Source organism: Balaenoptera borealis, assembly GCF_965194805.1.
Source record: "Balaenoptera borealis genome assembly, chromosome: 4".
Classification (NCBI taxonomy): Eukaryota; Metazoa; Chordata; class Mammalia; order Artiodactyla; family Balaenopteridae; genus Balaenoptera; species Balaenoptera borealis.
The window spans coordinates 117,208,768-117,236,650 of record NC_138861.1 but is presented as its reverse complement, the minus strand read 5'-3'; the positions used below and the strand labels follow the sequence as shown (position 1 = coordinate 117,236,650).

The 27,883-nt window shown below is 38.0% G+C and overlaps 1 protein-coding gene across 7 annotated transcripts in view; it reads right to left on the bottom strand.

Moving 5' to 3' along the window:
* The window catches only part of NPNT (nephronectin), a 72,613-nt gene that overhangs the window by 21,358 nt on the left and 23,372 nt on the right, over nucleotides 1-27,883 (bottom strand). For 4 of the 7 annotated variants that reach the window (XM_082389073.1, XM_082389070.1, XM_082389071.1 and 1 more), the window contains 7 exons: nucleotides 19,984-20,076; nucleotides 15,079-15,171; nucleotides 10,697-10,816; nucleotides 9,230-9,349; nucleotides 7,426-7,560; nucleotides 7,004-7,126; nucleotides 5,262-5,639 (listed from right to left, as the gene is read on the bottom strand). In XM_082389073.1, the coding sequence (XP_082245199.1) occupies nucleotides 5,262-5,639; nucleotides 7,004-7,126; nucleotides 7,426-7,560; nucleotides 9,230-9,349; nucleotides 10,697-10,816; nucleotides 15,079-15,171; nucleotides 19,984-20,076 (1,062 nt within the window). The remainder of the gene's footprint in view (nucleotides 1-5,261; nucleotides 5,640-7,003; nucleotides 7,127-7,425; nucleotides 7,561-9,229; nucleotides 9,350-10,696; nucleotides 10,817-15,078; nucleotides 15,172-19,983; nucleotides 20,077-27,883) is intronic. The other 3 variants (XM_082389072.1, XM_082389074.1, XM_082389076.1) reach the window with 1 other exon arrangement.

Genomic DNA, 27,883 nt, shown 5'->3' with positions numbered 1-27,883 from the left:
CCCATATTATAAAAATAAGTAACAATCAGGAAAGAATATTTTTTATTTCTTAATATAGATTTAATGTGTTACTAAACTAGCGTTTGTATGGAAATTGATTACATGATAATTTTTATTTTAAAATGTCATGAGTGATTGACCTAATCATTCATTTCTATGTCCCACAAATAGTATTCAATTGCTGATTATGTGCCAGGCATTATTCTAGGTTCTTGAGATATACCAATGAGCAAAACAGAGAAAGACCCCTGCCCCTCAAAAAGCTAATATTCTAGTCAGAAGAGACAAAAATAGACATTATAAATAAGGAAACAAGATAGTATATAGAAGGTGATAAACGTTATTTTAAAAAAACGGTAGAGAGTTGTGAGATCAGGTGTGCCGGCAGTGGCTGCAGAGGTCACAGTATTGAAGGGGGGGGTCAGAGTGGCCTCACTGGCAGGTTGAGATGTGCATGAAGAGGTGAGAAAGTGAGACAAGCTGACAGCAGGAGGAAGAGTGTTCCAGAAAGAGGGAAGAGCTGGAGCAACAATCCTAAGATGGGAGAAGCTGGAGGAACAGCGAGGAGGCTGGAGTGACGTGAACGAGGGGAAGAGTGCTAGGAGATGTGACCTGAGGACTCTGGAAGCCGCCGGGAGGGCTCCTGTTCTCACTGAAGGAAGTGGGTGCTAATGCAGAGCTCTGAACAATGACATCTCATTTAAGTTTTCAAAGATGACCCTGGCTGCTGGGTTGAGGAGAGACAGCAGAGGGACAAGGGTGGGAGCAGGCAGACGGGCCGGAAGGCTGCTGCAGTACGGATCCGCGGGTCCTCACCCGTCGTTCTCAAATCCGAAAGCTGCTTCCATAAACTCATTAGGTGGCAAATCTAACCTTCACTTAACCTAACTTAAATGGCTTTAGTAGCCAAATGAGTGTAAATATTCATGTTTCCCTGTAGAAACATTAATATGCTTCAGGGTATGCTATACAGCAAATGCGCCTTATTACTTTTCTAAAATCTAAAAAAAATGCTGTATTACTTATCTGGAAAAAGGATTTTGGACCTGTATACACCACGGGGAAGGATGGCCTGGGCCAGAGTGGTAGCCCTGGCAATGGTTGGCAGTAGCCACACTTCAGATATAATTTGAAGGCAGGGCTGACAGGATTTCCATACAACTTGGATGTGGGTATAAAAAGTAATTTAAAATGACTCCAAGTTTTTTGGCCTTAGCAATTGGTAGGATGGAGGTGCCATCTCCTGGGGTGGGAAAAGCTGTGGGTAGAATGTGTTTGGGGTGACGATCAGGAATGATTAGACAAGTTGAGTCTGAGACATGTATCTTCATCCAACTAGAGCAGTTAAACAGGCAGGTGATATACAAGTCTAGAGTTTGAGGAGAAGTCTGGGCTAGAGATGTACTTGTGCTATAAGTACTTCCTTGATTTCCTTTTAGAATATCTTTATAGTCTTTTCTTGGGGGGCAATACATACCTACACACACACACACACACACACACACACACACACACACACACACATTACAGAGGAAAGTTCTGTTTAACAACCTCTTCCATTAAACATATATTATCTTTCAATGTAAAGAAAAACACAACTGAAGTATGGGGCTATTTGGAGACTGCCCAACAGTGGCTGTAATTAACATCACCTGAAAATTCATGGAATGAGGAGAGCCAAAGTCTACTCTCCGACCAGTGGAGAATAAGGATGGCTTAAGAAATTATTATGCCAGAAATGAAGAAAATAGTCAATGAATAAATGGTGTTGAACTAAAATAGTGCTAAGGTTCCTTTCTGTTTTCACCATGAATAAATACTAGTTATTTGTTCTGAATTAAAAACTTAGAACTACTCCCTTATTTGGAATATATGCTAAAGTCTCCAGACAGCAAATTAAGAAGTGTCCAAAATATCCTCATCCATGCTGACATTAACCAGCAGCTAGGGCTGAAGATGAAATGAGAGTGGAATTTAATTTTTGGCAGGAATATCCAGAGGCAGCAATGCTATCTGTGGCATGCAACAGCCTTGGCATGGGATCAAGGTAATTCTTTCCCAGGGCGTGTCTTTAAGATCACACTCTCTTAGAACAAGTGCTCTCAAACATCATCGGAACTCCGTGTCTCCCCAGTTTCATCCTGCTAAATTCTGTTGGTGAACTTCCATGTTATTTTTAATTCATATGTGTATTGGTATAGAGAGGAATAATGGGAAGCAAGAGAGACTTTTAAAAAGAGAACACATTAAAAGGCTAAGAAAGAGGTTGAAAATTGCAAATTTTGTTCTGGTAATAAGGGAACAACCTCTTCCTCCTTCAAATCTTCTTCTTTACCTATAGCCTCTAACACCATTGGTGGTACCCAGTCACCCATTAAAAATCTGGAATCTTTTTTTTTTTTTTTAAATGACAAGAGTCAGATCATGCGGTCTAGAATTGTGGATTTTTTTTTTTAAGATTGATTGATTGATTGATTGATTGATTGATTGATTGCTATGTTGGGTCTTCGTTTCTGTGTTAGGGCTTTCTCTAGTTGCGGCAAGTGGGGGCCACTCTTCATCGCGGTGCGCGGGCCTCTCACTATCGTGGCCTCTCTTGTTGCGGAGCACAGGCTCCAGACGCGCAGGCTCAGCAGTTGTGGCTCATGGGCCTAGTCGCTCCGCGGCATGTGGGATCGTCCCAGACCAGGGCTCGAACCCATGTCCCCTGCACTGGCAGGCAGACTCTCAACCACTGTGCCACCAGGGAAGCCCCAAAAATCTGGAATCTTTAAATCCAACCTAGCTCCAGTTTAGATTTAACCACCAGTTTACAGTAAATACAAAGGGTAGCTGTCCAGTTTTTCTCATCAATCCTTGGCTCAACCTGCCAGTTTGTTGGTAGTTTATTGCACATGCTGTGCTGCTTCCTACGCTTGTGCCTCTGTTGTGTGGTCCCTGTGAACTATAATGCCTCCCTTTTTTCATCCCCTTTGCCCCATTTCACTCAAGAAGCCTCCCTACTCCCCAAACTGTCCCTGGCCAAAGATGGGTTAGGTACCCTTTCTCTCTACCCCCATAACGCCCCACACAAATCTCTCCCACTAACACAGTACCACAGTTATCTTCGGGGCAACTGTCTTTTCCACCAGACTATAAGGTTTTCTGTTTTACCTTGTAAGCCCAATGCTTAATATAGGGCCTGGCATTCTAAAACACACTAAAAATGTTTACTGATTGAATGAATGAACACTTAGATTAAAAGTTAAATGGCACATGCTATATTAAGCTCCCCATCTCTGAGAGTTTTCAAGTAAATATGAATATGTTAGGAGAATTCGCATACTGGATAGGAGCTGTGATCTACTATATAACTTTGTGATACTCCTTCCATTTCTATTCACATTCTTATTTGCCCAACTGACTGGCTTCTATACAGCTCTTTATAATATTTAACAATAGGGATATATAACTCACACTTTGTATAACTAATTCTTTTTATGAGTTTTATTCTTATTCAAGCCATGTCCTGTGGTTGAAATGCCATCATAAAAAGCTTATTAAAAATGTGCTAACATAAAAGACCCCAAACAGCCAAAGCAATCCTGAGAAAGAACAAAGTGGTAGCATCACACTTCCTGATTTCAAGCTATACTAAAAAGACATAGTCATCAAAGAGTATTGTACTGGCATAAAAACAGACATATAGACCAATGGAACAAAATCAAGAGCCCAGAAATAAACCTAAGCACATGTGGTCAAATAATATTTGACAAGGGAGCCAAGAATACTCAAGGGAGAAAATTCAGTCTCTTCATAAATGGTGCTGGAAAAATTGGATAGTCACATGCAGAAGAATGAATCTAGACCCTAATCTTACACCACTCACAAAAATTAGCTCGAAATGAATTAAAGACTGGAACATAAGACCTGAAACCACAAAACTCCTAGAAGAAAACGTAGGAAGAAAGCTCCGTGACATGGGTCTTGGCAATGATTTTTTGATATGACACTTAAAGCACAAGCAATAAAATAACAAGTGGGATGACATCAAACTAAAAAGCTTCTGCACAGCAAAAGAAACCATCAACAAAATGAAAAGACAACCTATGGAATGGGAAAAAGTATTTGCAAATCGTGTATCTGGCAAGGGGTTAACATCTAAAATATATAGGGAACTCATACAACTTAATAGCAAAAAATCCAATAATCCAATTAAAAAGTGGGCAAAGGACCTGAATAGGCATTTGTCCAAAGAAGATATACTAAATGGCCAGCAGACACATGAAAAGATGCCCAGCATCATTAATTAATTATTAATTATTAGGGAATGCAAATCAAAACCACAATGAGACACCATCTCATACCTGTTAGAATGGCTGTTTACCAAAAGGACAAGAGATAACAAGTGGTGAGGGTGGAGATAAGGGAAGCCTGATGCGATGTTGGTGGGATTTTAAGCTGGTGCAGCCACTATGGAAAACAGTATGGAGGTTCCACAAAAAACTGAAAACAGAACTACCATATGATCCAGCAATCCTAGTTCTGGGAATATATCCAAAGGAAATAAAAACACTATGCGTAAGAGATAGCTGCACCTCTTCGTTCACAGCGTTATTTACAATAGCCAAGACATGGAAACAACCTAAGTGTCCAGTGACAGATGAATGAATAAAGAAATTGTGGTATATATAAACATATATACGGTGGAATATTAGCGAGCCGTGACAATGAGAATATCCTGCCATCTGAGACAACATGGATGGACCTTGAGGATAGAATGCTAAGTGAAATAAATCTGACAGAGAAAGGCAAATACTGTACATGACCTCACTTATATGTGGACTATTAAAAGAAGACAAACTCATAGAAAAAGGGATCAGATTTGTGGTTACTAGAGGTGGGAAGGGAGAACAGGATGAAGGTGGTCAAAAGGTACAAATCCAGTTATAAGATACACTAGTACCAGGGATGTAGCGTACAACAATATATACAACAACGACTATAGTTATACCTGCTGTATAACTTACATGGAAGTTGTTAGGACAGTAAGTCCTAAGAGTTCCCATACCAAAGAAGAAAATGTGTTTTCCTTTTTCTTCTATTTTGTATCTACATGAAATGATGCATGTTAACTAAACATACTGTGGTAATCATTTCATGATACGGAGAAGCCAAACCACTAGGCTGTACTCAAACGTATACGGTGCTGTATGTCAATTACATGTCAATAGAACTGGAAAAAAAAACCCTCAGAAAATGTGGTAACGTTTATGACTTACTGAACACATCTCCTCGGGGTTTCTGAGGCTCTGTCTGTATCCTGTTGTCAACTGTAACCCTTCTTGGAGACGCAGTGGCAACTGGTGCTACACTTGTCAGTCTGGTGGTTGGTCTTCCTGGGGTTACTGCTGGCGGAGGTGTTCGGAGTTCTGTGGGTGGGGCAGGCTGTGGCGCTGGCTTCAGGGCAGGTCTTGCTGTTGGCTCAGGGGTGGGCCTGCTGGTAATGACAGCAGGTACATAGGGCGTCTTCAGAGACCACCTAGTACTTCTGACATCAGGGATCCAATTACTGTGTCCTCCATCACCCCTTGAAATGGTACCATTTCCCTTTGGTACATGAATTGGACCTGAAGGTTCAATCATGACTTTTGGAATATCTAAAACAGTAAATGTATTTAAATTAGTGTACAACCCTTAAGAAGTACAATCCTTAAGAAGTAAAATATCAAATTGTAAAAAACAAACACATCAAAATACCTCATGCCAACTGGCTTACTTTTCACATTGAGAATATTCCCCTGCTGTTAAGTCAGGCTGTTTTCCAAAAAAAATTAATATGTGTGTGTATATGTAATATATATACATATATACTCATACACACATATATCTATTTGGTGGGTATACACAAAAATTATATTGTGTTTCTGTAATGAAATGTATCATTTGAAACACAAAATGTTTTAAGTATTTGTAAAGTGGAAAGAGAGAAGAATCAATGAGATTTTTAAGTGCAGAGACATTCTAAAATTTTAAAATATGAGAAATGTATATTTAGAGTCTACGTTAAGTGTCTCCATGGTATGTGTATATTATAAAATCATGTTTAGAATTGTCTGAAGACTAATAGTTTTCTCTTCCACACTTTATATAAATTCAATTCACACAAATACATTTTCATTAAATGCTCTACTCACTGTTTTATATTTGGTTTTCCTTCCCCTTTACTAATTTATACAATTGCTTTTTAAAAAAAATTTCAGAGGTCACCAAGATCACCTGTGGAAACTCTGTCCTTGACTGTATTCACCAAAAGGAATTAATATTTAATCTTCTTGGAAGCATATATTCCAGACTGAGTATAACTACATGACCCTTCAAAAATCCTTTAATCCTCATGATTTTATGCCCCATGATTTTCAGTAAATATTTTACTCCAGAAATTTAAAAAATGATCTATCGTTGCATGAAATGTATGCTAAATTGTGGCCTTTGGTTTGTGAAACTTTCACCTTGGAGGGTATTTTTTTCATGTTTATCTACTGGCATAGCCATACCACAAATAGAGCTTATAAAAATTTAAAAAGCAAAACAGTTCTGAACGTAGAGAAAATAAATATGGAAATGATTTTTTAAGAGCAGAATTGGAGGCATAAAACAGAGGAACGAATATATTCAGATTATCCCACCATTATAATCTAATGCTAATGACAAACATACATTTAAAATCAAATTCTCAAGGAGGGCTCTATAATTTCGTACCAGCTAAGGAGAAGCTACTGAGAGAGTTTAGTCAAGGAACTGAATGCTTTTAAGAGTATAATGTATTACTGAGTCTTTAATTTTTAAAAATTACGGAGCAAGTGATTTTATTGTTTGTGGAAATCACGGACTAGTATTACTAGATATGAAAAGTGATATTCCTTTGATAATTAATCTTGTTCCTTATCTTTCCTAGTAATGGCCTTTGTGTAATCTTGTACTTCCTGCTGGAATTTAGAGCTGGGAGACAAGCATGACTCACAAACACAATTCAGTCCATCGCCCTGGTATCCGTCTTTACATTTACACTTGTAGGACCCGTGTACGTTGTAACATCGAGCAAAGCTGCTGCATTGATACTGACCAAGGGAGCATTCATCTATATCTGCATCAGGAAGTAGGAAAAGAAGAGGTTTATTTGGGAGATAAATATGATTACACACCAAAAATACACAGTTTCAAATAAAAATTTTCTTTGCAATGTGAAGGTTCACATAAAATTGGCAGATAAAGAGAAGAAATAAAGTAGTGTGCGTCCAGAACTACTAGTGTTTGAGTTTCACTTCTGTTTAATTTAATGCCAGTACCCTCCCCTGCCCTTGACATCCCAGTCATCACCATAATTAAGAGACCTTTCCGCTCCACAGGATAAAACAACACAAAGCAAGGGTTGGGGTTCATTACCGTGACATTGGTATTTGCCTCCAATGTACATGAGGTCGAAGCCTTTATGACATTTGCAGATGTAACTCCCAAAAGTGTTGACACACTGCCTGTATCTAGGGCAGGAGGCTCTTCCAGTAGCACATTCATCAATGTCTAGAAACATAAGCCAACTGTGTCTTAGGAAGGGCAACAGCATGTTCAGATGGAGTAGCTTTTAAAATATACAACTATCTGCAACGGTTGCGTGGCACGTAGTGGCTCATCATGAATGTTATCCAGCTGGTTGCCCGGACAGGCAACATAAATTCCAGATCTCCAAATTTCAACTCATCCTTCTAACCCAAGCCGTCCTCCTCCTGTACTGTATCCCAGCACGTACTGCACCTGTATCCCCCCTAGTTGTTCAAACTAGAAACATGAGTCATCCTTGACAACCATATTTCCCTTAACCCCAGCGGATTCTACCTCTGACAAATTCTTTGAATTTGTAAATTTGTAAAATTCATTTACTCTGCTCTTCACCCACTGCCATTACCCTAGTCCAAGCCACCATCTCCCAGGATAGACTATTCCAAGAGCCTCCAAACTGGCCTTTTCCTTGCCAATCTTAGCCTCTCCAAAGCATTCCCACTCAACTGTCAACAAATGATTTTATTAAGACATAAGAAGGGATTGTTCCCATGCTCAAAACTCTCAACTGTTTCTACTTGCTTTCTGAATTCCTTCCTCACCACATCTTTGACGACCTTGTAATAAACAGTCCTCACCCACCTCACTGGCTGTATCTCAAGCCACCACCCCTCATACTCTGTACTTAAGGATATGGTTTTCTTTCTTTCAAAACCTCAAACAGACCAACCTCTCTTTCACTGCAGTGCTCTGCAACGTTTTCACCTGCTTGGCTGATACTTCATGTGGCCAATGGTCCATGTCTTACTTCTTACTTCAGGGCTTTCCTTGACCATTATTTTCCAAAATAGATCCTTTTTGTTTTTCACTCTCTTAGTTACTCATATTAACACTTGGCACTGTTTGTAATTTTACTGAATATTTCTTTCTTTTCTGTCTCTTCCATTAGAATATCAGCTTTGTAAGGACTGAAATCTTGTCTGCTTTGTCCATTACTCTATTTCCTAGCACTTAGCACAGTGCCTGGTATATAGAAAGTACTCAGTAAATATCTCTTGAGCCCCCAAATACCTCCATTCATTCAGTGCTTACTACATGTGAGGTACCGTGCTAAGCTCTTTGCATTCATGATCTCATTCAATCCTCACAAGGACATTACTCCCATTTTAAAGATGAGAAGACTGATGCTCAAAGAAAGGAAGCCTCTTACCTAAGGTTACATATCAAGTCAATGGCAGAGCCAGGTTTAAAATCAAAGCCCAGACTCTTAACCACAATCTTTTACTGCCTTCCTAATTTACAGGGGGAAAAAAAAAAAAAACTAACCCTTTAGTGCAATACATACAGTCTAGCCCTGTCTACCAGCTCAGCTTCAATACTTATTGCCTCTTACGTCCTAGAGATACTGAGCTCTTCTTGTTCCCTGAATATTATGCTCCCTCTAAACTTCGATGTCTTTGCACGTGTGGTTTCCTCTGCCTGAAGGTCCTCCTGTCCCTCATTTTTTAGGGAAACAAAGTTTCCACGGTCTTTTCACAGAGAGAGGTCCCCTTCTGAGACATCTGATATTGTCTAAAGGATAGCTAATTACCTGATGTTAAGTAACTGCCCTTTTTCCTTCCTGCCATCACATTTCACTTTCTTCCTTATCCTAGAGAGGCTGCTGATAGAGATGCTTGATTTTACAACTCACCCACGCAGGTCCTCCCATCAGGAGCCAGCCGTAGGCCAGGAGAGGGGCACTGGCACCGAATTTGTCCTTTGACAACATCACAGCCATACTGACAGTTTGCCATGGAGCATGTCAGGGCACCTGGAAAGACAGTGACTGTCCGAGAGAGGCAGAGAGCATACTCTGTACCTAATATAACTATGTTTTCTACCTGTTCTGAAATCAGTGACACTGAATCAACAATGCAGATGAAAAGGGCTTAGTTCTCCAACAGTCTAAAGAAAGTAAAAAATAGGAGGAAAAACACAAAGACCTTCTTCCCTCAGGGATAATTAAGAAGTGAACCAGCTCTGTTAGCATCTGGGGAAGACCTTTAACGTATTTGAAGAAATAAAAGACAAATGTAAAACTTTATCTCACAGAGATTATCTGGAAGCTTTTCCAGTGGCCAAGGAAACTGGAGCATTGAGGTATTTTTCCAGATTACTCATGTTAAGTGCTGGTCTTAACTAAGGCATCCAAGTAACTGTCTCAACCATCCATTAAACTTCTCCAGGTACAGCAGATTTCCCACTGAGTTGTACAATGTTAGAGGATTCTAGCATCACTGCCACATGTTAATAAACATGAACTCACCTTATTGCAAAAAGTTCCATGCCAAATATGCAATGATAAATAAAATTAGCTAACCTTTTTTATTTTATAAAATGCAACCCAGTTAGAGAGAGATAACTGATAATTAACTGATTGGTAATTAACTAATTTAACTGACAGTTCAGTAAAATTAAAAATCAAGTCATCAATTGTTGGATATCATATAACCACAATCTCAATTCAATGTTCAGCCTGCAGAGAATTTCAGGCCATTGTCCGTTTTATAAACACATCAAAAACACCATCCATTTCTTTCTTACAAAGACACACATGAAATCTACTTTTATGTTATTATAATCATTTATTTTTTCATTTGAAGTAGGTTTTTTTTAAGAAAAGAGATATAACTTAGTCTTCAGACTATTATAAAGAAATGTAAAAATGAAGTAAGGAGGTACTTATGGACGGATTATACTCAGTCACCAGGCTGGATGGATTCTCTACCAGCAAATAATTTAGTGTCCATCCTTACCGAGAGCACATGAGCCCTCAAATGGTCACCAATGTTCTTTTTCTACGTGGAATAGTTCTATGACCAGATAGAAGACAAGCGGAAGACTGCTAGGAAAAACGTTAGAAAATACATTAGTTTTGTGATTCTTGTTCTAAAGACCATTTCCGAATCAATTTAACATTGGCACCCCTGATAAAAGAATGTTAGACATCTACAATGGGCAACTCTTATTTTGATTTCCATTCCTTAGGCACACATACAAACATGTGCTCACATCCTGTTTAGAAGGAGGGCTAGGAGGCCACTTTTCACACACTCCCAGAGCACAGCATGAAGTCAAGCCCAAAGCACTTATAAAGCAGTTAAGATTCTTGACATACTTGAGCAGGATCCATCCGGCATAAGCATGTATCCGTTGAGACAGTAGCACTTGTAGCTGCCGTAAGTGTTCATGCACCTGTGCTTGCAGGGCCGCGGCTTCAGGCCACACTCATTTAGATCTGAAAAGAATGGGGTTGAAGCAGAAATTTGACAAAGCCTCAACATTAATGCAAGCCACTGAAAATGCTTCTCTATTCCGAAGAATGAAGGAGTAGAGTCAGTCAAGCTATAGTAACCAGCCATTTACATAAGAGATAGAGTCTGTTCACAATGTCTTCGTTTTAATGCTGGTTACACTGGGGGCCACCAGGAGTCTCCTAACAGAGGTGACTGAAAGCCTTATAATAATGGAAGGCCGTGTGAATTTCTGGAGCTTAAGTAATGTAGTACATGTGATCTCTGTTTACAAAGGACAGTTGGGAAGATTCCCCTCACAGACACGTGGCTTATCATCCCTAGAAAGAGCAGACTACAAACCATCTTTCTGACTCCATAACCTCAAAATATCTGGGTGATACTACTAGATTCACTCCTGACAATGTGATCTTCCTATTTCAATTTCTTCCTGTCTCTGTTTAGAACATACTGTGTGAGCCTATCTTAGTTTACAGAAAGTACATGGATTTTTAACATTAGACTGCTTCGACCTTCCCAAAGAAAAGCTCTTTTTCCAGAGGATAGAAGCTCATTGAATTAGAGTGATCAATATTGAGGTTCCTCTTGTTCAATCTTATAGAGTGTATATTGATCTCAGATTAAAGAAATGTCAGTCTCCTACTTTAGTAAAGCATTTGAGTCACAAAATAAACTTAAAAAAAAAAAAGACCCTCCAACATCATATTTTCATTCATTCTGCAGTTAGGAAGGGCATACAGAAATACTAATGGACAGTATATAATAGATTATCATTATATATTTTAGGTTTATTGGTTTAAATATCAATACGAAGTGAGTTAATAAACTTCACTTGAGAATTTTCCAACTCAAGTTGAACATTGCCTCAAGTGAAAATAAATCTCATAATGACAAATATACACTGAAACAGTAATGTCCAAAATATAGACTTCATTAAGAAGAAATGACATGTTTATTTTGTCTGCACTGCCAGCATAATTTAATTATCTACTAATCCATATCGTCAAATCAGAAATAAGGATATATCTGGTTGCAAGTTGTTTTCAAATCTAATCAAATTTAAATCTGACCTGCTCACTTATTAAAAATCTATACATATTAATATATATATACTTAATGTAACCACCAAGTTACATTGTTTTTTAAAACCACCAAATAATTATTCCATCTCAAAATTTTTTAAATATTTTACTAACTTGCCAACTTGGCCTTTTTTCTAACCTTAACACAACTGGAAGCAGATCCCCAGCTGGGTGAAGCCTGCGGAGGTTACATAAATAAATCAGATGCCTTCATCATTTCCTATGCTTTCTTTAATTTTAAACTTCATATTCTCTTGCCCAGTCAAGGGTATTCACTTCACTTCTCATATTCTTCTACCTTGTATTTTAATATTTATTAAAAATTAGAGTCAGGGAATCTTTTCTCATGTTCTAAGAGGAGTTAATTATCATGCCTAATATGTCCCTGCAGATTCACATCTGGCTTTGATAAATCCCTGATTGATATTATAGTAAATAGTATTTAAATCTGAATACATTGTTAGAGAAAGGCTTTGTGTTTTAAATATGCTTCTGTACTAAGCAGAAATATAACAGAATAGTACAACAAATAACAGAGTAAGACCGAATTCTATACCTCAAGGGTAGGATACTGATGGATATAAAATGTGTCAATTAAGAACCCTTAAGTTTATTCTTAACGAGCCTCAGAAACTTCTGTGTGTTCCTGATGGGAACTGGTTAGATATTTATAGCTCCAGGCAGCTCACAAACAAGGCGTATTTACACTGATGGAAATTTCTTCAGACACTATGGCCATGAACTAAAGCTGAGGCCACTCTAGCCTTGGCTGATAAAGGGCCCCTTAGGATGGCTATGAGAGTCTTTATGATCCAGACTGGGGTTGCTGGTGGTCTTCAATCCAAATTTATCTTTCCCTTCCCATAGCGAAAGCACTTTGGGGTTAAGAATCATGAAATTGAAAGGAAATGTAAAATCGATAAGATGTCATAACTCCAATAAAAAGACCCAAACCAACCTGAGAATCACCTATGAAATAATATGGAAAAGGAAATAAACATGCAGCATTCAGTGGGCAAATGTAGAGATGCTTGTTGGCTATTTTACTATTAATAAACTGACACGTAAGTAGCCAAATAGGCTGAAAGCAATTTGAGAAATCCGTACTCTAACAGCTGGTGACGGGCTGGATGATACTCCCTGATAGCTGGCTGCTGTCGACGTCCCCCGTGACCGCTACCATTGCCATCGGCCACATGCACCTGTCTCCTAAAAACTTCCCGCTGACCCTTACAAAACCACTGCAGAAACGATGAAATAGGATTCCATAATAATCAACAATGATCAATTTTTACCAAATATCAGAACTTTGCTAAAGCAGGGAGCTTCAAAAGATTAAAAGCATCTGGTGTCCTGGTGATGAACTTTTTCCTCAACATTCTTCAGGGTTTCCAGTCTATGATTATTATACCTTATTTTCTTATTGACCAAATGCCTTATAAAATTGAGTTAATACTTGCTGCTTCCAAAACGTCTTGGATTATAGACCTAGTGACAGTTTTATTACTATCAAATTAAGTCAGAAATTCAAAAATGACACTTTCAATTTATAGTAAATGCTCCTATAATAATAAGTAAAATGTAGAGAACAAGAAAATTACTCTTGATCTTGCTTTCTCAAATCAATCTTAAAAGTTGATAAGAGAACGTAGGAAAGAAAACTTTAGTGTCTTTATTTTAAATTTACTTAAATCTTGCTCTTTTTTCTAGAAGTTTGTAATATAACATACATTATAAGGAAAATCTATGATAAAAAATTAATGAATTCTATCATGTACCTATCTTACATCAAGGACAGAACTTTACAATTAAACCACTTATATTCAAATGCTTAAATTGTTGTATATACAATTCTTAAAGAGCATCTATTACAGTCAGGAGTATATTTAAGCAAGGTGGTGAATTCAGGAGCTTGGGTGGGGGGAGAAGGGGAAGGAGCTGGTTCAGAACAAAAAATGCAAGCTGCGTAGCATTATAATTACACTTCAGGAAGAAGAAAGAATCAGAAATTTTATTAGCGTGCAGACACTGGAAAGTGCTTGAAAATCTGGAAGAGATTAATTGAGTATGATAATCCAATGGATTTTTAAGGAAAATAATCTTTCATTCATTTAATGTAATTTGGACCTTTTTTTTCCCTTTGAGGCTTAAACTGTGCAATGTCTCAGAAGTCTAAGCTTTTACATTTTATCTGACTCAAGTGGAGGTCACAGGCAAACAGATCTCAATATGTCAACTGCCATAACTTTTACTCTTTAAATTTTCAATTATATACTTCAATAAAAAATTTTTTAAAAAGAAAAAAAATAAATTTTCAATGATTCTGAAATTCATCCCATTGCCCTAATTTCTTGATCCAAATGCATCAAGTTCCCTATGAGCAGAAACAGCAATTAACAATTTAAATGAGTTTAATTCAGTCATTCTAAGTTCCTAAATCTATGAGTGAGTGAGGAATAAAGTCTTTTAGAAATACTGTAGAGTCATACTGACACCTAATTTTTCTACAAAATCTTCCAGCCTAATGAAGACATTAATACTTTTGGTGTTTCTATTCTCACACCAGCCCTGTAGGTGAAGAGAGCAGGAATTACTCTCCTCCTATTACGAACCGGTTTGCTAAGACTTGCTCTCAGTCATTGAGCTACTTCAGCGCTGTGCTAGAACCAGAACTCAGGCTTTCTAGTACCACAAAATGTTCACCAAAAGAAGGAAGCTAATGTATGGTCTGATTTCCAAGTGACCTAAAAATTCTACGCCCCAAATGTGGTGGTGGGGAAGAGGACTTGAGCACTTCTAAAATCTATTTAGCGAAAGTCATCAAAACCCCAATCTCAGGTGCTTTGGAATTCCTGACTTCACCTACACAGGAAAACAAAAGTTATTTTGTTATCTGATTTTTTAGAAAACATTTTGAAACCCAGAAAAGAAGAAGAAAAGCAACGGATACTTGAGGCAGGGAAAGGACAGCGGAGGCTCCAGGCTTTGTAGAGCACAGAGAATCAGCACCAGGTGACAATTCCTGCTGCTTGCTTCACATGCTCAGGAATGCGGAGGACTGGGCACTCCTGGGGTGAGTCTTCAGAACATTGGCAAGAAGTGACAACACTGCAGGAAGCCGTGCAGGTGGGAGGAGCAGACCACCTGAGATAACGCACGCTCACCCCTTGAAGGTAAACTTGTGGCTTGATGATCCAGGGGTTGTGAAAGAGGCTGTTCACTGCCTTGGTCAAGAGGAGTTGGGTAGAAGTGTTCGTCTTCACACCAGGAAGAAGGTAATAAGAGTCAACTTTGAACTGATGTCATTTTTAGCCCTAAAAATCTTTATAAGTGTATATTAAACAATTACATAAAGTTGGTGGAGTTCAAAAAGAATGCTTTAGATACTTTACAAAAATTAGTTTCTAGTTCTTCTGGTTTCTCTTTTTTAATTTCTATGTTCCTTAAAATTTATCACTGCCATCTTGTGTCCCAAGAACACACAAACATTATAAGTTAACATCCACGTACATCCTCATATCAATTTTTTTAAGCACCAAAAAGGAGATGGTCCTTTTTCAAAAGATGATTTTAGTCATCAACACAGACAGAAAACTCAAAAAAACAGATTATATAAAAACTGATTATTATCAACCTGCTCTGTTTAGGTACACCTAGGTCTTATAGGACCAATTTAAAATCTTTTCCTATATTATTATGTTGTCCAATAGTTTAAAACACTCCAGAGTTATGCATAAATTTATGATTTGCATAAAGCTCTCATTTAAATAACACAATAGATCATGGATGTTTTAATTCAAGTGTAAGAACTTATGTCACATTTAGGTCACACTTAATTAGAATATACATAAGACACCCCATGCAAAGACGGATAGGACTGAGATATCTGGGGCTGGAAAAAGAAAAAGAAGAATATACATAAGATGCTTTCTGCAAAAAATGGTAACTGTGGCCATTATTACCTAACCAAAATATTATAAGATGGGTGAGACCCAAAGTAGAGTCAAAAAGGCAATCCCATCCTGTTTCAAGACTTCATATTATTAACAGCCAGTTAAACTTCCAAATTAAATGAACATTGGTTCCTGGGGTTGAAATCACATATCGTTCAAAAACTAAGGCCTTAAGAAACTACCTTAATATTAGGGTTAAAGCACTTTGACTACTGTGCTAAGGAAAGCAATCAACTGAGGCTTAACTAGCTGACCAAAGTTTACCATCTGGTTCTGTGCTATGAGATACTGAGTCTTTTCCTGGGAGAAGGAATTCAACATGTGAAACATGAACCATGTCAAAACGTTAATAATTGATATTTATAAACTGTTTCCTCTGAAATTATTATAATGCCTGCTGTAAATTCAAAAGAATATCTTTCATTCCTGAAAATATGCAATGATATGGTATATTACATGCCCCAAATTATTCCCTAATGGGAAAGTTATGAAAAAGATTATTATCTATAATAGTATCCCTTTTTGGCTGAGGAGATTTGTATGGGTACAGAGACTCAAGGAGGGGGGAAATCTGAATGAATTAAAATTACCAGAGAAAGTAAGGTGGGAAAAAGCACATCTTGCCAGAGTTCAGGTTAGAATTTCATCTACTGTGAAAGGCACCTTGTGCCTTACAGAATATGGTCAGCCCAAGGCCATGATTCGATACATGATCTGGCTATGGCAAATCCAGAGGATAACTCAGAGGCAAGCAAAAGCCACCACCAGCAGATTCACACTAATCTTGTAACAAGTCTGCTAACTTAAGCCAGTTCCACAGTGGGCCTGCCCTGCTATTCCTGCAGCTCCCCAGGCAGCTCTGAAAGCACTCATCTACTCAAGCTGTTCACTCAGCCAAGCAAGTTCCCAGGGGGTGAGTTCCTAAAGCACACAGCTCGCAACACAATTTTTAGCGGATATAATTTTTGCCTCATACCAAAACTTACTTTTAATCAAATGTTAATTTCCAGTTCTGTGGAAATTAACTACTTCAAGTATACGTCTTCTTAACATTTCTCTCCTCAAGAAAAAAGAAACTAGGGACTTCCCTGACTGTCCATTGGTTAAGACTCCACGCTTCCACTGCAGGGGGCACAGGTTTGATCCCTAGTCGGGGAACTAAGATCCCACATGCCTCGTGGCCCAGCCAAAAAATAAAAAACAAAACAAAAAAACCCCAAAACAAACAAACACCCCCTCCCCAAAACCTCTGTGCTTAAAAAAAAAAAAAAAGAAAAGAAAAAAGAAACCTATTTGATTTCCCATATCTCTGAGGCATGTTTTCCATTTTATTAAAATGTATGGTCTGGATAAAAAACTGTCTAAGTTAATTTGTTATGTAGCAGATACAGACAATTTGCTCTAATAACGTTTCTGGGGGTCTCTGGACAGCTCTCCCACTTACCTGGCTCACTCCTGGCTGCCTCTCTCACTCTGACAGACAGTCCACGGATTCAGAGACTAAGGAGCTATACCAGACAACTCCATGGAACTCTTTCCCGTTCCTATGGTGTTCAGGACCAAGAGCCATTATATGAAACAGTCACTAAGCAAATATTTAATGTGCACTTATCATCTGCAAATCATTCTGATAAAAGTTTTTGGGAAACTAGAAATCAGAGGGACCCCACAAAGGGTTCCTGCTCTCAAAGAACATAAACTTTCCCATCAGGAACTTGCCACAATTGCTTTTATGGTAAGGAAGGAAAAGAAACAGATGATTAAAACACATAGGTTTACTGTGGACTGGAGTTTTATATTCAAGACTGAACCTGAAATTACATCTTCAGTGGCAGCACTATTTTTACAGGTGTCAAATCCCATTTTGCCACTAATAAAATCCTCTTCCCCCCCTAACTATATTTAGTTTTGGGAGGCAAGATTTCAACTCAGTATACTTCGATTTTTCTTAAGAGAAATGGGTATGTATTGCAGGGTAGAGTACATGGTAAACTGGTTTTCTGAAAATAAGAGATACCCAGAGATGGATCCATGTTCCAATGATAGTTTTAGTCTCTGAAGCACATTAAAGTTGATGTAGTTCCTGCAAATAAATTTAAATGAATTCCTCTGCAATCTCAACAGTGCCTTCTTTTAATGTCTTCTATGTATACATTCCTGGCATCAGGACAACAAAGTTTTATGGTGTTGACATATTAAGGGAACCTTTGATGGTTTATGTTCAGCACTTAAAAAAAAGAAGCATGCTGGCACTCTCAGATGAACACTGAAAACTCAATAATCAGAACTGAACATGCTGCTACCTGAGAACTTACACTGGAGAGGAAAAATCAAATGGGTTTTTAAAAGAGTGAACTGAGATAATAAGAACCCCACTTATTTTGAAAATACTACCCACGTATGTTAGGTAAATTTCAAGTTAAAAAAATATATTATAAGATAGAAAAGAAACTTTGGAAAATATCAGCTATCAGTCAAGTAGCTGATACTAAAGAACACACTTTAGAATAAACAGCTTGTCCTACCATTGGGCACGTCACATTTTACTAACATGGATTTCATCTGGTAGTTCAGGAACAATTACATATACTTTCAAATTTCAGTGTTCCTAATTCTTGTGAAAACTATGTCTATAAATCACAAGTTTACATGACACACTTAAAGGAGTATCAGATACTGAAGAGTAAGAGTATTTCAACAGGATTATTTCTGTATGAGGTGAGGTCAACTATGTATCTATGGGACAGTTAGACCCTACATACCTCCTTCATTTGACATTTAAAATGCTAGGAAAAGGACTTCCCTGGTGGTGCAGTAGTTAAGAATCCGCCTGCCAATGCAGGGGACACAGGTTCGATCCCTGGTCCGGGAAGATCCCACATGCTGTGGAGCAACTAAGCCCACGCATCACAACTACTGAAGCGCACGAGCCCTAGAACCCGTGCTCCACAAGAGAAGGCATGGCAGTGAGAAGCCCACGCACCGCAACGAAGAGCAGCCACCGCTCGCTGCAACTAGAGAAAGCCCGCGCACAGCAACGAAGACCCAGCGCAGCCAAATAAATAAATAAATAAATAAATTTTTAAAATGCTAGGGAATATTACTGAAAGGAATAAGTGAAAAATTTTACTCTTTTATCCTTGCATCGTTCTAGTGAAATCTAACCCTATCTCTTCTTTATTTCTGTTTTTTTCTTTTTAACACCTAATGGTAGAACGTTTTCGGTTGAAATTAATTAAAGAGACAAGTCTTGTCAGCCTTGTAATGCAGCATGCGTCAGAGGATCACATTTCCAATGACGTTTTCTTCATCCAAAACTACACTGGTAGAAAGAACAGGAGTTATATAGACAACTGCTCTAAGTTGACATAGTAGATCTTTTACAAACTAATTTTGTGATCTTGGACAAGACACTGAATATCCCTGATGTCTCTTCAAATGAAAAATGAAATATTATTTATAGCTTATTATAATAAATAACACTCTACCTCCTAATGCTATTGTAGTGATGAAAACAGATAATATATGTAAAATACCCAAGCACTATGAGGGCTAAATAATGATTTGCTTTTATAAGCATCTGACGCCAATTAAAAATAACTTGCTAAGTTAATCAAAATCCTTCTCAGAGGAACATTACAAACTGGTCAACAGTTGAAGGGAATTTAATCACAAAGATCAAAGAGCTCAGAATTGGAAGGGACCTCAAAATTTAAAGCCAAACCTCCTACCTGACTTTGAGTATTAAAGTGTTTTCATCTAACAGAGATCCAAGGAGGCTATCAATTTGCCAAAGCTTCCCAACTAGTTAGTGGAAGAACAAGGAGGGGCAGAATGTAAGGCTTCTAAGGTTACTGATGCTGCAATTCTCTTTTTCAAAATCCATTTTCATTATTAATAGTGAATAAAAGTATAAAATTATTCCAATTGCACTCCGATTAAATAGATTTTAAAAGGTTTACCCTTATTATGATTTTGTCTTTCAGCAAAATGGCATCTCATATATTTGGTGACAATAGTTATAGAAAAGTGGTTTGCATGAGAACTTAAATTTTTATATCAGGCAGGAGTTGAGAGGGCTTATGACTGTTTACTTGTGTCACACAGTTTCCCTACCTTGATTGCAGGTTTTGCCGGCATATCCAGGATGACACTTGCACTTGTTTGGTCCGATGCATTCACCGTGTTTGCACTGTGGCTGGCACACAGCTGTGAAAAAGGATATCATGCATTATTTCTAGGTCAGCAGCATGTCAACCAAGTAGAATCTACGTCATGTACTAGTTTGATAATAAAAGAAAAGACTAAGAACTTACAATAGAGTAATAGAAATATACAAGATCATTGTGTCCCGGAGCAGTAAACATTGTCTAGACTACAGACTCACACACATGTGTTGTGTGTGTGTGTGTGGTGTATTGCTTGGGGCTGAAAATTTTGCTAAACTTGAGGACAATACTCAAATAGCCAAATAGAAGAAAAATTGGAAAACTATGCATAAACACAACTGATGTTTGTCAACAGTTACCACTTTATAATAACCTGCACCCATACTTTCAAAATCATTTTCTCAAATATGCTTCAAAACATAGTTCTTAATCCAAAGATATTCGTTAAATATGAACTCCAAATAAATTTCCAATTAAATAATATTTTATTGGAAATGGTATTTCCAAGAATGGTTCAAAATGAATTAAAAATTAAAACTAAATATTTTTGAAACCTCAACTTAAGAATACTTCTGTCATTTTGTCCATTCTTAACCTTAAGTTGCATCGTAATTGCTCATCAATCTGTAATACACTTTCTACAGCCTATCACAGAAAATAGAAAGTTCTATTTTACATTTCCAGTCTTCCATCAACTGAGTTTGTCTTCCTTCAAGACCCCAAAATGCTATAAATCATCATCACTCAAATCTTTTCACAGTCTTCAACTCCTACCAAGATACTGGTTACAATTTATTCTGTTTACACAGTGATTCTCAACAGGGGGTATTTTTGCTGCCTATGGGGCATTTAGCACAAATGGAGACATTTTTTACTGTCACACTGGGAAGACGGTGCTACTGGCATCTAGTGGGTAGAATATTGGGATGCTGCTAAACATCCTACAATGCTCAGATGACCCGACAAAAACAAATTATCCAGCCCAAAACGTGATGGTGCCAGGTTGAGAAATCGCTCCATACCAAATATATATATGGTGCTACACCAGATACTAAAATAGATGAAAAATAACTGTATAGTGTGGTCATTGGTCTCAAAGAGCTTACAATCTAGACGAAGAGACAAAACAATCATGTTTTAAATTCAAGGCAATATTTATTTATGAGCAAAATTGGTGGCACATATGAAATTTGTGAAGAAATCATCACACAGAGTTGCACAGAAAACCTCGAAGAAGAGATCTTGAGTTGGATCTTGAAGCCAGGGTAGACAGAGAAGAGAGTGGACCATCCAAGGTGTGGAGAAGTGTAGAGCCAAACAGGCCATCGTTTATTTAGAGGACACTGAGGAGGCCTGTCAAGCTAAAGAGATGGGTAAATGCTGGGGGAAGAGTAAGAGTGGACAATCATAGGTGAGTGGTACCAGCCAATGATGTTCCCTAAATTCCAGATTGAGGATTCTATACTTTATCTATAAATGAAAACTTCATCATCATCATCATCATCATCAGGAGGATTACCTGATAAAATAAAAACTCTGGGAACAGGAGCATGGGGAGGATACGTAGGATAGACCAGAGTCTAACTGACATGCAGAAGGCATGACTTGTTCTTGGGGCAGGAGGGGACGGGCTTCAGTAACCCCTGAGTGAAGAGCAGACAGGTCTTGAAGACCAGGTGGAGGGGGGTCAACAGTGACCCTGTGTTCTCCAGTCCCTGACACCTGCTCCCTCTCACATCAGCCCATGCTTTTCTCCATTCTGGGAGATGCTCCCATTTTCGGACAATTCTCAAACATTCCCTTCAAAACTCCAACACTCCTGTGAAGCTGATGTGCATGCTATTTTTGGTATTTTCTACATTTCCTCATTCAACTCTCACCAACCCTCCCCTCGCCTGGCACTCCACAGGCTTATTTGCCAGTCTTACTTTCAGGCCTTTTCTGCCTGTATATTTGTCACCCCAACTGGACCCTGTACCATGATGAATCCTTACTGCTGCTCTGTAGGTATTTAATGCAAAAGTTTGCAGAGAGAAAGGGTGAGCAGGGTGTAAATGGTACAGAAATGCAATGGGGAAATTCATAAAAATCTGATTTTAGATATGGCATGACATTCAACAGGAAACAATTCTGTTCAGATCTGTGAGAAGAAATGCACTACCTAGGAAGGCCCTCCAATATTATGCTTCAGTCAATTATATACCTGGTAGATGGTTTATATGCAGTTTTAAAAACAAGTCCCAGAAATAAGCCACCTTTTATGTAATTTCCAGGCCCAATCACCAAGAAATGCAAGTTAAAAAGAAATTTCTTTAATCTTAAAAAAAGATGTTCCATAAATTTTAACAATTATATATGAATACAACCTGAATGAATCAAGTTATCACGGAGGCATCCAAAGTGCCATATTTAAAAAGAAAAAGTAGTATATCAACTACACTTGAATAAAATAAATTTTTAAAAAAGAAAAAGAAAAAAAAGAAAAAGTAAACATCTCAAAATAATTAAATGCAAGTCTAGGTAATAACCTCCCCAAATAATCGGAATTTGAAAACATCTCAAAAACATGAAAAAGAAGTTTAGAAAGTGCCACTAAAAATCATGAAAAAGTTTATTTATGAAACAAATATAAGGCGCTCAGGCTGTGTTGCCTTTTGACCTACTGACCAGCTTGAAGATCATCCATTTATAGTACTTTCAGGTGCTTTTCAGGAACAAAGGTTTTTATTGTCACCCTCCCTTTCTCATTGTTTGTTCTCAGTGGAGTGCCCCAATCTGGGGCACATCAAATGCCCTCATTCCAAGAGATCCAGGCTGTTAATGTTTCTTACATGTTTAGGGAGCCAGTATTTTCAAACAAACTGCTGTTTGCACGTCTACCCAACAGACTATCCACTGAAGTAACCAATGACCTATATATTAGCCAACAGGTATTAAATGGAACAGGATACTCACAATGCTGATGTAACCAATTTTTTTTCTCTTACAAAAAGAACAGCCTTTGAAAACGGCTGCACAAAAGACTATCTCCTATTATCTTGCTGGCATTAGGTCTGCAATGTGATGTTCAGTCCAATAAACATGAACTGAATATTTAATAGATGCAGTTTTTCTGCTAGGCAAGTAAGGGTGATGAAGGAATCACAGAGGATTTGAAAATTAACTGTGAAACTTTAATACACTGGCTGAAAGTTAACAAGGGCTATGATAGAGAGATGAGATAAAAGAAGGGGGGAGGGGCAGATCATAACTGTGACTGGGGTCTTGGAAAGGCCTCCTACAGGAAATGTGATCTGAGCAACGCCTTAGAGGTAAGAGGCAGAGATAGTTGGGATGGGAGACAAAGCCTTTCAAACTATGAGCAAAGGATGGGGGAAGGACAACGAAGGGAGTTCTCAGGGAGCACCATGGCTCTGGTGGAGCTACAGTACAAAGTGCTTAGAACAGCGGATGGGAGCAAAAGACAGGCTAAGGCAGGTCATAAAAGGTACTGGTGGCAGAAACTGCTGGGTGCTTACTAGTATCTATTTTTCGCTTCTTCTTTAAAACAGAATGGCTTTTTTTTTTTTTTTTGGAGTGGATAATGAGTCAGCAGTGGAAAATTACATTCCCTATCCTCCCTGACATATTTGGGTAGCCAAGCGACTAAATTCTGGTCAATTATATGTAATCAGAAGTTATTGGGTGGGGCTTTTGGAACTTAAAAGCTACTTAAAAAGGTGAGTCTGTCATACAGAGTGAAGTAAGTCAGAAAGAGAAAAACAAATACCATATGCTAACACATATATACGGAATCTAAAAAAAAAAAATTGGTTATGGAGAACCTAGGTGCAGGACAGGAATAAAGACGCAGACATAGAGAATGGACTTGAGGACATGGGGAGGAGGAAGGGTAAGCTGGGACAAAGTGAGAGAGTGGCATGGACTTATATACACTACCAAATGTAAAATAGATAGCAAGTGGGAAGCAGCTGCATAGCACAGGGAGATCAGCTTGGCGCTTTGTGACCACTTAGAGGGGTGGGATAGGGAGGGTGGGAGAGAGACGCAAGAGGGAGGAGATACGGGGATATATGTAAATGTATAGCTGATTCACTATGTTATAAAGCAGAAACTAACACACCATTGTAAAGCAATTATACTCCAATAAAGATGTTAAAAAAAAACAAAAGGTGGCTGACAGGTGGCTCCTCTGTCTTCTCGCCTGGAATATGGAAGTCATGGCTAAACTACAGCGCTACTTTGTGATCATGAGGTGAATCTTGAGAATGGAAAAGAGGCAAAGCTGGAAGTCATAATATTAACCCTAAAAGGCCATCCAAGTAATTTAGGACACTGGTCTTTGTGTCAGTGTTACTTGCAGCCGAACACAATTACAATACAGTTACAATTACAATTCAATACAGTTACAATTACAATTCCTAACTATCCTTGAGCACAAGGCTGAGGAATCTGAACTTAATCTGTGTTTACCATCAAGCCAACAAATGCTTTCTTTGGATACACACTTAGGACAGAAATGTTATGATTAAATCTTAGTAAAGAAATACAATTTGTCAAAGTTATCTTATACCTATAATATCATATATGTTAGAAGTATCTAAAGAATTTCATTTCTACATCTAAAAATTAGATTAGAAAATACTTAGCCACCTCGAGACTAGAGGAAAATGATTCCCAACTTCTGTGTAAACAGACCCACCTTTTGACAACCCACTTCACTGTAATGTGAGTTCTCAGTGGCCAGCACACACCAACCTTCACAACCTGCTGTGAATAGCAGGTCAGGAAAGAAATAAGTGGACTATCTTTAGTAGTCTATTTTAGAATGATCTTCTCAAAACATCAAAAATAGATGAGACACTGATTTGTAGGAAAGAATGTGTCTGTTGTCGCTATAGTTTAATCACAAAAGTCAGCATTGTTTCTCTGACCTTCACGTGGATCAGTGACAAGAAGTCTGGGCCACATTTGGTCCAGTGGCCACTAGCACCCACATATGGTTTAGCAGCTCAAGAAATAAAGTTCAGGTGAGGATCACAGGTAGTCCATTAATGACAGATTCTTTTTCCCCAAAAATCAGATGCTGGAATTAAGGTCAAATGGGCAAATCACACTCAAAATTCACTCTCTAACATTCCTGCAACACGATCTCCAAAGTGCCCTTAAAATAACCCCTAAGTCATTACTTTAACTAGAAAAAGAAACATGTCTCAACTGGCAAAGCAAACATAGCTCTTTAATGTCACATGTTCCAAGCCTCTTCTGTTTGACTGCAATCTAAGAGATTTTACTCTTAAAAATTCATCCTAACTGATGTAACTGGGGTTCTGAGAGTTGGACAATGTTTTCTGACACTGAGTTGGACAATGTTATCAAATAAGTTGGGGGAAAATTAAACTCCCACATCAGTTCTATATAATATTTTTTATGTAATCTAATCACACTTGGGAGTCAAGTGCCAACATTTGTAAAAAAAAAAATAAAGACATGTTGAGTTGCCCAAGCAGGTGGTGGCTCTGGAAAGTGACAAGGGAAAAGCCAACTCAACCTCAGGTGTTGTTGTAACTTGAAAATGATTTTTTTTTCTTTTTTTTTTTTAATTTATTTTTATTTTTGGTTGCGTTGGGCTTGTGGGCTTTCTCTAGCTGTGGTGAGCAGAGGCTACTCTTCGTTACGGTGCATGGGCTTCTCATTGCGGTGGCTTCTCTTGTTGCAGAGCACGGGTTCTAGGTGAGCAGGCTTCAGTAGTTGTGGCACGCGGGCTCAGTAGTTGTGGCTTGTGGGCTCTAGAGCGCAGGCTCAGTAGTTGTGGTGCACGGGCTTAGTTGCTCCACGGCATGTGGGATCTTCCCAGACCAGGGCTCGAGCCCGTGTCCCCTGCATTGGCAGGTGGATTCTTAACCACTGCGCCACCAGGGAAGCCCGAAAATGATTTTCTTAATGTAAATAAGATTGTCTTTCGAATCCTAAGAATCATTTGTAATTTTTGCAATCTCCATCATGTTGCTATTCAGACATGGAACACTAAAAGCAGAAAAAAGAACCCTGTCCTCCAGAGTCTGTAATTTAGAAACAGGTGACATAAAGTATGCAAGTTGGCCTTGGGAGAGAAAGAGTAGCTGAAAGAGGCATTAAACAAGTCATTGCTATATTGCTATATTAACGGGACCTGGAAGGAATGGAGGCAGAATTTTTATAGGGCTCCACTGGAAAGGTACCTCGAGCTTCCCTATATCATAGGTATAACAAATCCAAAGGGAAGAATCCTACAGATTCCAAGATCTCCAGAGGAAAACAACCCTCCAGCCTTCCTAATATCCCGTATTCTAGTGTTGAATATCCTATTTTCAAATCTAAATTCCCTCTGTAGTAAAAACTGAAATAAAAGGGCCTCTGATTGTTACCACTATAAAATACTATCTGTTAAACGATCTCATGAATACAGAATGCAAAACCACTTTATATGACTGATTAAATTTACCCTCACAGTATCCATATAAGGCAGGAGAGAGAAAGACATTATCCTCATTTTACCAGCAGACAAGCAAAAGCACAGAAAGTTAAGTGACTTGCCGGATTTCAGTAAAAATTTCTTATCCCAGTTCCATGGAGAATCTGCTAATACTTCTGGTAGTCAGAAAAAGGCCAGAAACCTAGCTTTTTGAGTGGATTTGGAAGAGAGTGAGATTATAGTAATATTAAACAGGAAAGGATGAGAGGGATAGAGAATATCAAAGGTAATTAAAGGCATAAAGGTATTTAGGTTACATTTCTAGGAAGGAAAAGGCGCAGTTAAGAATACAATCTGTAAGTTAAGAAAATTAAAGTAACCCTGCCAGAATGTTTCAACATAAAATAATCTCTTTGCTCTACTGCATGTTTTGTGCAGAACCCAGATTTTGAATCATTAATAAAGTATAGAATTGTTATCTCTTCTGATGTATTACTACAACTATAATTTTTTTTGTTCTCATATTTTAAGTAACATTATTTTTATTAAGAATTTAAACTAATCATAAACTACAGTCAAATATTAAGTCAACCAATTGATTAATAATTTAGAGTATGAAGTTAAAATAAATAAGGATTTCTGCTCTATATAATGTTATCTCCCAAGAGCTGTCTGGCTACCTTATTTTATTTTTGTCTTTGGGAAAATCCAATTCAAATTTCTCAAGTACCTATTTAATCTCTATTTAACTTTTAATTCCTTAAGTAGACCAAAGAAAATAAGTGCCTGCATCTGCATCTTTGAATCTCAAGCTAACTTTTATTTACCATAATTAAGCAATATCCATTTCCACTTAAGAAATCTTCTGAAAAATATTGTCATTTTTGGTTTACTTGAAATTTTAACTTTTCTTTCTGTTTTCATTGTGGTAGAAGAGTGGAATTTAGATTAATGCCAAATGAGACTTTAAGAACACATCAGAAAGTGTTATTACTTATCAGGGAGTGTGAAGTAGATTCTTGTTTTTGTTTTTTTAAGTAAGGTAACAGTAGCAATGAGCAGACATAACACCCAGATCTTTGTTTCTTTTTTTTTCAAGATTTTTTTTTTTGATGTGGACCATTTTTAAAGTCTTCTTTGAATTTGTTACAATATTGGCTCTGTTCTTTATGTTTTGGTTTTTTGGCCGCAAGGCATGTGGGATCCCAGCTCCCCGAACCAGGGATCGAGCCCAGACCCCCGCACTGGAAGGCGAAGTCTCAACCACTGGACCACTAGGGAAGTCTCCAGATCTTTGTTTTTAAATACCGTCCCACAATAAAAGGAATCAGAGCTGGGGCAGAGAGGCTGAAATATTTTGCTGTGACAAAAAGCAAGGACATATTGAAAGAAT